General features: G+C 39.0%; 1 protein-coding gene across 2 annotated transcripts in view; it reads left to right on the top strand.

The window, feature by feature from the left end:
• Positions 1-9,919, top strand: part of CUNH1orf21 (chromosome unknown C1orf21 homolog) — a 229,262-nt gene that overhangs the window by 111,240 nt on the left and 108,103 nt on the right. For both annotated transcript variants that reach the window (XM_007447104.1, XM_007447103.1), the window contains exon 3: positions 4,088-4,182. In XM_007447104.1, the coding sequence (XP_007447166.1) occupies positions 4,088-4,182 (95 nt within the window). The remainder of the gene's footprint in view (positions 1-4,087; positions 4,183-9,919) is intronic.

Raw genomic sequence — 9,919 nt, 5'->3', positions numbered from 1 at the left:
CACACGCCCCGTCCCCACAGCCCCTCCGCCCATGCCTCACAGCCCCAGCCACTCCGTGGAATGTGGGATCTTCCCGGACGGGGGCACGAATCCGTGTCCCCTGCATCGGCAGGTGGACTCTCAACCACTGCGCCACCAGGGAAGCCCTGGTTTGTTTATTTTTATAAATACTTCTTTTACCTCTTGTTCCAAGCCCTCATATTTTCCTGAGCATATAATAATAATTAGTCTACCAGAGAATCTTCATGCAAAATTTTGATGATGAAGCAATCTGGTGAAGATGCCCAAATGTTGGATTATTTTGATATGAGGACATTAGCGCAGAGTTTTTGAAATTGGAACAGTCCTGGGAAAGATTCATTCTGGTACATATGTCATTGATCAGAAGAAGACTTGAGTGTGAAAGTATCAGTAGATACGAATTTCACCGTTCTAGGAAACAACTGTAAGATCGCTTCCGACGGGCTTCCCTGGTGGCGCAGTGGTTGGGAGTCCGCCTGCTGATGCAGGGGACGCGGGTTCGTGCCCGGTCCGGGAGGATCCCATGTTACCGCAAAAAAAAAAAAAAAAAAAAGATCCCTTCCTACCTCAAAGAGTAGCATTTCTAGAACTCTTGCCTGTCTTCCTCCTTCCCCATCTAATATGTACTTCTATGAGAATTGTTAACTTTTTAATAGTTATGGCATTATGAACTCACTCCAGGACTCATCTCCTTCTAATTCACTCATTTTGAAGTCAGTTTCGTTGATTATAAATGTAACCTTGTAGCAGATCTTCCATCTGCAAAGCTTGGGACGACAGGATAGGGGCCAGTGAGTTGTTGACAATGGAAGAATTGACAGGATCCTGAAAATGGGGATGATTCCATAACGTCTGAAGCAAGTCCAACCAACTGATCACCTTCTAGTTCTAAAAACCTAATTTTATATACGTATATATGAGGCACTTTACGTCAAACGTGAGGCGCAGAGATTTGGTGGGAAACAGTGTGTCTTTAGCCTAATAGAGCTGCCACAGAAACAGTGTAGCCCTCTCTGATGGAATCTGAGGAATAAAATGCTAAAAATATCACCACAGCAGTGCTTTTACCCCAGATCTATTTTGACTGGCACAGCCTGCAACTGTTTACATAGAGAGAAAGGGGAGCAGGTTTGAAACCAGGTGTTAGCCTACAGCTCCTGACGTGCATTTTAAGAAGCCACCTGACAAGATCAACAGGAAGAAAAGAAAAATTGTGAACAGGTGTGAGGGAGCCAGAGGAAGACAGTCTGCTTGTGGCTCCTCTTAATTAAGTTGGCAGGTTGTTTTGTTGCTGGGCGGGGCTCTCTGGCTTGTAACAGTGGCTCTGCTACTTGCAGTTGTCTCCAGTGTGTGATCTGATGAAGGGGCTAAAGTCCCACACGGATTCCCCTGTGCCCTCACCAAAAGGAAAAATGGATTTCCGTAGTGGTTGTGTCACTGCCATAACCCGAAATGCTCCATTGGTCCACACAGAGTGCCGTTTCTGACGGCTGCATCTCCATGGAAATGTGTGACACGTTGTTTGGCGAGTTGTCTGTTTCCAGATGGGCATCTTCATCCCCAGCACCAGCCTTTGAGAGACTTGGCAGACCGTTTTTAAGTATTTGCTTTATACAAATTGTGGTTTATCTAAGGGTCTTGCTTGCTTTTTTGTTTCATACCACGATGGATTCTGTGCAGTGTGTTATGTAAGTAATAATGATAGGTCTGGCTTTGCAGTCGTGGCTGTTTGTTTTTCTTTTTTATCCAGTTATAGAGTGTTCCACAAAGACAGCATTGGCTAGCCAGGCGTGTTTGTTAATGACACGCTAAAACCTATCCTCTTTCTAAATTGGTGATATTATAAAAAGTCTGTATGTGGGATAACACTGCTTTGAAAGACAGGTAGCCAGCAGCTATTCTTCATTGAAGAAAAATATTAGAAAAATATTAATAGTTTGTCTACTATTGATACTTTGAATTCAGCTGCGTTTCCTGGAGGGATAAAAAGAGAATGAAGATTGAATATCACTCAGCTGTTTAGAGAGTGTCTACTGTGGGCTGTGGCTTAGGGGTGGGAGAGGACAGCGGGCAAGGCAAGGGCGGGTCCCCTCTAGAAGAAACCTTTTGCTGTGCCGCAGGCAAAGGGCCATCTTTTGGAAGGCTCTTTCAGAAGGTTCTGCTTAGGTCCTAAAATGTTTTGCTTTCCCCATCTCATCATGTGAGGTTTTGTGTCCTCTAGACAAAATGATAGAGTCCACTGGAATTGTGTTTAAAACAAATATATATGTATGTGTGTAATTTGTATTTAAATAATTAGAGACTCACCGTAAGTAATTAAGATCACAATTTAGTTCAGTTAAATGTTAGTAATTATCCCAGTGAACCATCATTTATAAATATTAATGTTCCAAACTGAAGTTAGGGAGACCCATCTTTAGCTATTAGTTTTTTCCTTTATTTTTGTCTCTGTTTAATTGTATGGGAGGCATAATTAGACAGTGTCTTTTCTTTTTCAATTAACAAGTGCTTTTCCAACTTCTGAGTAAATAATCCTTAATTAAATGTGCCAAATTTATTAATTTACTCTTATTTTTTTCTCTTCTGAATACCAAATTGGAATGTGAAATTCTGTATTTTGTAATTGTGGATCAGAACCCATTGATTAACTTGTTAATACATTTAGGACATGGTATTCCTAAAGGACTCATTACTGTAGCCTCATACCAGTCTTTCTAATTTCTTTAGAAAGAAGCAGAATCAATAACTACCTTGAATTGTCAGATGGAAAAAACAAGTGGCTCAGCTGTGAACATGGAGTCTTTATTCAGATATATGCAAATGTATTACTTTCATAAGGATGATAATTTTGAGAAACATTGGAACAGCATAATTACTTGAAGAAATATTACTGTAACAAACATCTTTGGGGGTAGCGTGTTAAGGGATAGTATGAGAAAGCCTGAAACTATATAGGAAATGGTATTATAAATAGTAAGGCAAGAAATTATATAAGCATATAGTCCTTGTAGCAAATTAACCACAGGCAATAAGAAAGTATATTGCAACTTCCTAGTGATAGACATCTGTCTATTAGGTAGCCTTTGATAGACATTATTCCACACCATATGCTAGGCAATCATCAGTTTGTTGGTTGATGAAATTTTCTAATTCCATAATGTCTGTGATTTTTCCTACACACTGGACTAAAGATGACTCAAAGTCACACCTGTTTTTGACCTTAGTGTGCCCAAGTCGTTTCCTGTTGACAGAAATCTGGTGAAAATGTCATCATTGGCATCACCAAACCTCTACCCTGGAGAGGAACTTTAATTGCAAGTTTTCCCAAGTTTGCTCTATGATGTGTTTTGATATTGGAGTTTGTTGTACTCTCTCTCTGGCTGTTGCAAAGTCCAGGTCCCGTCCATGGCCCACTATACTCTCCCGCCTTGAGTGATAGATATACCTACCATTTAGAGCCGTGTGATATTATGGCTCTTCATGTGTGTGACTTTACAGAGAGATTAAAGTCTGTATGTATCATATGAAATCGTTGCAGACTGTTCCACATTTAATATGGGGATCACCAACAAAATTTCAATTTCCTGTTGTTTATGTCTATTTGTTGATCAGTTAAGCTCTTTAGTCTTATTTTGTTTTTCCAAAAGAAAGAAATTCAGGTGTGAACGTACTGCATAACGTTGCTGCCACAGGCATTTTGAACTAATATTCTCAAGGAGAAAAATCTCCTTAAAGCATTATGCGATACGCCCTAATGCATATAAATTCCAAATAGGCTTTAGATATGGAATAACCTCCATTTCTGCTGCCACCATCTGCTCTCTGTGAAAGGACCAGGCAGTGCCGCTTTCATTAGCTGCCTTCGTGGTGCTGAGCTTTGCCCAGTAGACAGAGGAGAGCGCCTCATAAAAAGAGGCTGGTTAAGCTTCTTCCAGATTGTTTCAAATGAACCACATAGAAAGGCCGCAGGGAAAGGGCTCTAACAAATTATGCTGTTGAGCTTTTCTTACACTTTTCTCCCATTGTGAAAAAAGTTATAAAATGTCTTTTCTTTTTTGGCACTCAGATGAGTATAGGATCAAACCGGTGGAAGAGGTCAAATACATGAAAAATGGGGCAGAAGAGGAGCAAAAAATAGCAGCCAGGAACCAAGAAAACTTGGTAAGCATTGAATTTCTCGTATAACAATGAATTTTGGTGACAGCATTATAATAAAATCTTCACTGCATGTTTAAACTGCAGCTTACACACTGGCATGAGATTTCTTGAAAATGCCGTTGCTATTTATAGCTTGCCTGGAAGCTGTACCAGTACTCCTGTATCCTGTTTGTTTTTGAACAAGCCCTTCTTTAATCTTCATAGAGAATGTTTCAGGGGAAATGTAGGAAAATTATTAGTATTTCAAAATGGTTAAATTTAAAGGAAAAAGCATAAAGTAGGAATGAGTTTTATGGGGGTGGGGGCATTACCTTTTTTCTTTTTCTCTGCATCCTTTAACTCGTGTCCAGATCACAGTGAATGGCTACGGTTCATTATTCTCGATATGTAGTGTTGTTAAGGAAGTTGCCTTTCAAAGGAAAATAAGGTACTTTGAAGGTGGGTCTTTATCAAATTTGTACTTCACATTCACACTGTTAAGGTATTGTGGGTTTTGAGTTAACGTGAGAATTCTAATGATCTGAAAAAGATAGTTAGGAACCTCTTTCTCTAATACAAATCAATATACATGTTCCACCTTAATATTCCATCTCTTAAACAAACAGTAAGTTATCGTATTAGCTGATTTCTTAAGAGATTACAGATTGTTAAGAATATGCATTTATTCAGTTATGTTGGAGCAGAATTGTTTTTCTCTTTTACTTTGGGATTAATTGCTTGCTATTTTTTTCATGTTTGAGTGAATGTATTTTTAAGAAGTTTGCAATGTCATAAAATATTTTCACTTGACGTAAACTCCTTTTTCCGTTATGTGCTTTGTTTTTGTTTTTCTGATTTCTGCTACAGCAGAGGGAGTCGGCAGAATATTCACCAGTGCTCATGAGTATTTAAGGCTGTCATTTTTCCATGATACACTAATGAACATAACAGGCTCACTCTTTTTCCTCTATTCTTTTCTGCATGTATGATCTACAACTTGAAAAACTCAAGTATCAACAACTGAGTATTTTAGATCATTTTAAAGGAGTGAAAAGTACTCTGATAAAATTTTGCTTTATAAATGGGATTTGGATTTTAAGGTATCCCTTAAGTCACAGAGGTTCATCATACCTGTGGTATATTTTAACATCAATACTTAAATCCAGAAAAGGTAGCTATGACTAAATAGTGAAGTTAATATTATCAGACTTTTTACATGAATTGTTTTTTTTGCTTTGAATAGATAAATAGATCTGAGTAGCTGAAACATCAGTAGTCAGTTTTCTACTGTATTTTATTGAACAGAGTTTGTCCTTGCTTGATATAATTTCATCTTAAGTTATGAATCTCATCTTTAGTAATAGTATTTCCATTGGAGGCTAAAGAGGCATTGGTGACCAGTCCACTGGTGGCTCTTTCTTAGATGTAACTACTAGCGTCCATCTCTACTTCACATGCATGTATCTCTGAAATCCTAAGGAAAGCAATGACTTTTATCTTACAGCTTGTGAGTTTTTCCTCAGTGTTGCTCTCATCGTATTTAGGGCCAGTACAACTTTTTTCCTTCTCTCTCAGTTTCATAGTCTATCAGCTCCTTGGTGCTAGTGTATTCTTCTTCAGCACTGTGGTCAGAATTGGTGCTACTGCTTTTCCATGCAGACTGAATGGAGATTCAAAAAGAGAGAAATTCTGGCCTATTTACTCATGGATTATCTATGTCAACCCCACACCCCTTTACTCTAACAGCGAATCAGAGTTCAGGCCACCAAGAGGAGTTTTTAAGTATATGAAGACTTACAAGGAGAATGGGGACTAAATGGTTATTTTTGGTTCTGAGATTTCTAGACTGCGTTCCAAAATTAAATGATTTTCAGTTATTTGGAAGTATGTTACCTTTGTCACCTCCCTTTGGGGGGATGCATAATCAAGTGCTGACCATGCATACCGTTTGAGAAAACAGCCTTCTAAATTTGAAGCTTGCATTGGAAGGTGGATGAGATAGACTTAACATTTCTTTATTTTTACGTCCATTAAAATAATCTGAGAGTCAAGGTGTTCTTATGTTTCAAAGAATGATTTTAAGATGTAGCTTGAAGTACTTTTTAAAAGATTTTTTTTTTTTTTACCCAAACTGTTGAAACTAAGAGGGTTGGCAAACGTAACCAAGGCATATGGCATTATGGTGACAACCGTGGGTTTTTGGAGGCAGAAACTGCTTGGATTCAGATCTCAGCTATGCCACTTACTCATTGCAGGGTCAAGTTACTTCACTTCTCTAAACCTCCTGTGCATCCATTGGGGAAAAAGACAGTGCTTCATGGTGCTCTTGGGAGGATTACACGAGGTGATTGTTGTACAACTTTGAGTGCAGTGCCTGGTACGTGATAAGCACCTAATAAGAGTTAGGCATTATCACATAAAACGAAAGGAAAGAATAATGAATGTTAGAGTCAGTGTTCCTTTTCTTTTTCTTTTATGTTAACTGGTGAGAGAGATTTAAGTGAATGTTTTAGGTTAATGCCAGTGTTACATCTGTTTTGAAAAATCTTGCTCTGGAACCATGAAATTACTTAAGTATGTTTTGAGTACCTGTTATGCACAAGGCCCTTACTTGGGTTGAGAGACAACAATGTACTTAAAGTCACTGTCCTTAAGGAGCTTACAGTAAAGTTGAGGGAACTGTTTAGGTCAACCAGTAGCTTACTGGGTGCCTCTGCGTACAAGGCTCTGTCCCAAACTCTGCAGATAAACACAAAAATAAGGAAACCACTGACTCTTACCACAAGGTGCTTGTATTGCAGTAAACTAGGTAAGTACCAAATGACTATAAATAAAGCAGGGTTAGATAAATAAAACAAGATTGATTCCAAGAAGACAACACAAAGAGCTGCCGATATCAAAGAAGGCAGATATCTTGTCTGTTGTGGCATCAGGACCTACTGGATGAAAGAGCTGGTGTTTACAATGGGCCTCAAAGGATAGAATGAGGGAGAGTGCCCCAGGCCGAAGTAACAGAGATGGAAAACCCAAAATGTATTTAATAAAAAGCACATGGTCCTGTTTGATTGGGGAGTGGGAGGGGTCAGGAGAAGGCATCAGTAGGAGAGCGGCGGGAAATTAGAGGCAAAACATAGATGGGGTCATACACAGAGCTTTGATGTCCAGCTGAGAGGTCCAAAATCAATTCAGTGGATTAACGGGAGCCTTTGAAGTTTTTAAGCTAGGGATTGTCAGAATGAGATTATGATTCAGGAAAGTTTATGTGGAATCACCTGGTGTAATATGGAGTAGTATGGGGAGCCTGGGTGGGAGATCATTCATAATAGTTTTTGCAAGAGGTAGTGAACCTGAACCAAGGTAGTGGCAGGGAGCATAGAAAAGGTTTAGGCAAGGTTGCAATAGAAGCAACAAGATTTGACATCTTATTATAGGTATTAAAGGAAGACAGAGGATTCAGGAAATAATGGTAATAACAAGACTGTGACACCTGGAAAGATGACCGGTAGTGGTGAGAATAAATAGTGACCTCAATGAAAAGATAAAATCACTAAGAAGGCTTTGCTTGATGAAAATACAAAGTGTTCATTCATTCATTATTCATTACTCATTCTTGCCCACCCTTAAAAGATCAAATGTGGTCCACAAGAGAGGAAGTGAAGCATCCATCACATGACAGTGTAGTAACTGCAGTAACAGACACCTGTACTGTCAAGGCCTTAGGCTCTGTGCTTTGGGGGATGCAGAGGAGCATAATGTAAATCTCATCACCCTAGTGGGCTCGCTTTCTGGTAGCAGATAGAAGGCATGTGACCTAAATGACCACAACTCAAGGTATATTGCGAATGTAGAGGTTGGTTTTGAGCAAGCAAAGCTTTAGGAACTTGCAGACTACCCATGCGAAGGAGTCTAGCAAAGTCCACATCTGTGAGTGTGTGGCGCTTGTTACCTGGGACATGCTAGGTGTTCGGTATATTTTTGTTTGCTTGAATGTGGATGGAGGAATGTATGAATAAGAGAAGCTGAACCTCGAGGTCCAACTATTACTTTGTACCTAGTAGTTGCTCAGTCATATTTAGATGTCCAGTCACTTGGGACAGCTAAATTCTATTGACCACAGTTTCTGTGGGTGGAAGAGATTGTGCTGGTTTTCTGTGACTGATGATGAGTCATTTATGTGTCAACCATTTATGTACCCAGTACAAACATGTGCATTCATCCAATTTTTACCACTGTTGGACATCCATGTATTTCACTTTACTTCTCTCAGACTTTAATTCCTTCTTCAGGAAGGTAGTATAAAGTAGTAGCATTGGCTTTGGAGATTATATATAAATATATATCAATATGGATCCCAGGTTATTTCTAGCTTTATAATTTTGGTCAAATATCTGAAACTACTGAACTTCAAGTTCCTCATCTGGAATCTGGGAATTATAAAATTATTGAAGTATTAGAAGAAAACATAGGAGAATATGTTTAGAATCTTAGCAAAGCAGGGGAGGCTTTCTTAAGACATAGAAAGCAAAAAGCTATGAAGAAAGAAAAATAGTGGGACTTCCCTGGTGGCACAGTGGTTAAGAATCCACCTGCCAATGCAGGGGACACGGGTTCGAGCCCTGGTCCAGGAAGATCCCACAGGCCATGGAGCAGCTAAGCCCATGCGCCAGAACTTCTGAGCCTGTGCTCTAGAGCCCACAAGCCAGAACTCCTGAGCCCACGTGCCTAGAGTCCGTACGGCACAACAAGAGAAACCACCACAATGAGAAGCCCGCGCACCGCAACAAAAAGTAGTCTCCACTCACCGCAACTAGAGGAAGCCCGCACTCAGCAACGAAGACCCAATGCAGCCAAAAATAAATAAATAAATATATTTTAAAAAAGAAAGAATAATAGTTTATTTCATTAGATCAAAATTAAGTATTTCTGCAAGACTGAAAAACTACAGAAAAGTAGTTAATAGATAGGCAACATCCTGGGAGAAAATATTTATGACATAAAAGACAAAAGATTAGTACTGGGATTTCTAAAGAACACTTGTAAATAATTAAGAAAAGGCTAATCCACTAGAAAAATAGGTAAATGAAATGAACAGATGGTTCACAGTAGAGGATATTGGGTAATAAGCATATGAAAAGATGTTCCACATCACTAGTACAGTGGCTACTCTCTTACCCAACCTGCTGTGTTAGAAGACTCTCACAAACCCCTCTGAAAGATGCTGACTTCAGTCCAGGGTGGGCTCACAGAATGGCTGCTGGGCTACTCTCTAGAATACCTCTGTGCTTTTGCTCTCTGAGTTAAATGTGTGTTTTCCAAGCGCCAGTGCGATGGTTTCCAAACCTGCTTATACTGGATGAATGTCATTGTAATTATGTAATTTAGTTAGGTAATATGTAAACCAATGAAACACAAGTGTAGAAAGAGAGCTGTTTTTGTGAAAATTAAATTAAATGCTTTGGAAAATCTTGATGAAGGCAATTACTAAAAACTTACAGTTAAATTAAATTAAATTAAATTCTGTACTCAGATTATTTCACAAGGCTTTTACGTTCTCACTTCACTTAAGAAACCAAACCAGGGAATCTTAGATGTACATTATAAGGGTGTGGTTAATGCAGAAAGTATATGTACAGCCCCAGTCAGTGATCCCTTACTTGAGAAGCCTTGTTCCTGTGTCAAAAGATGGGAGGGGGAATGCACATCTTTGTATTTTTAAATAAATAATATGCTTAATGTATACATACATTTTTTATGTTGCCCT

The sequence above is a fragment of the Lipotes vexillifer genome, unplaced genomic scaffold (genome assembly GCF_000442215.2).
Source record: "Lipotes vexillifer unplaced genomic scaffold, Lipotes_vexillifer_v1.1 scaffold1577, whole genome shotgun sequence".
NCBI classification, from domain to species: Eukaryota; Metazoa; Chordata; class Mammalia; order Artiodactyla; family Lipotidae; genus Lipotes; species Lipotes vexillifer.
The sequence above is the reverse complement of the archived record's forward strand: the minus strand, read 5'-3'. Positions and strand labels throughout refer to the sequence as shown.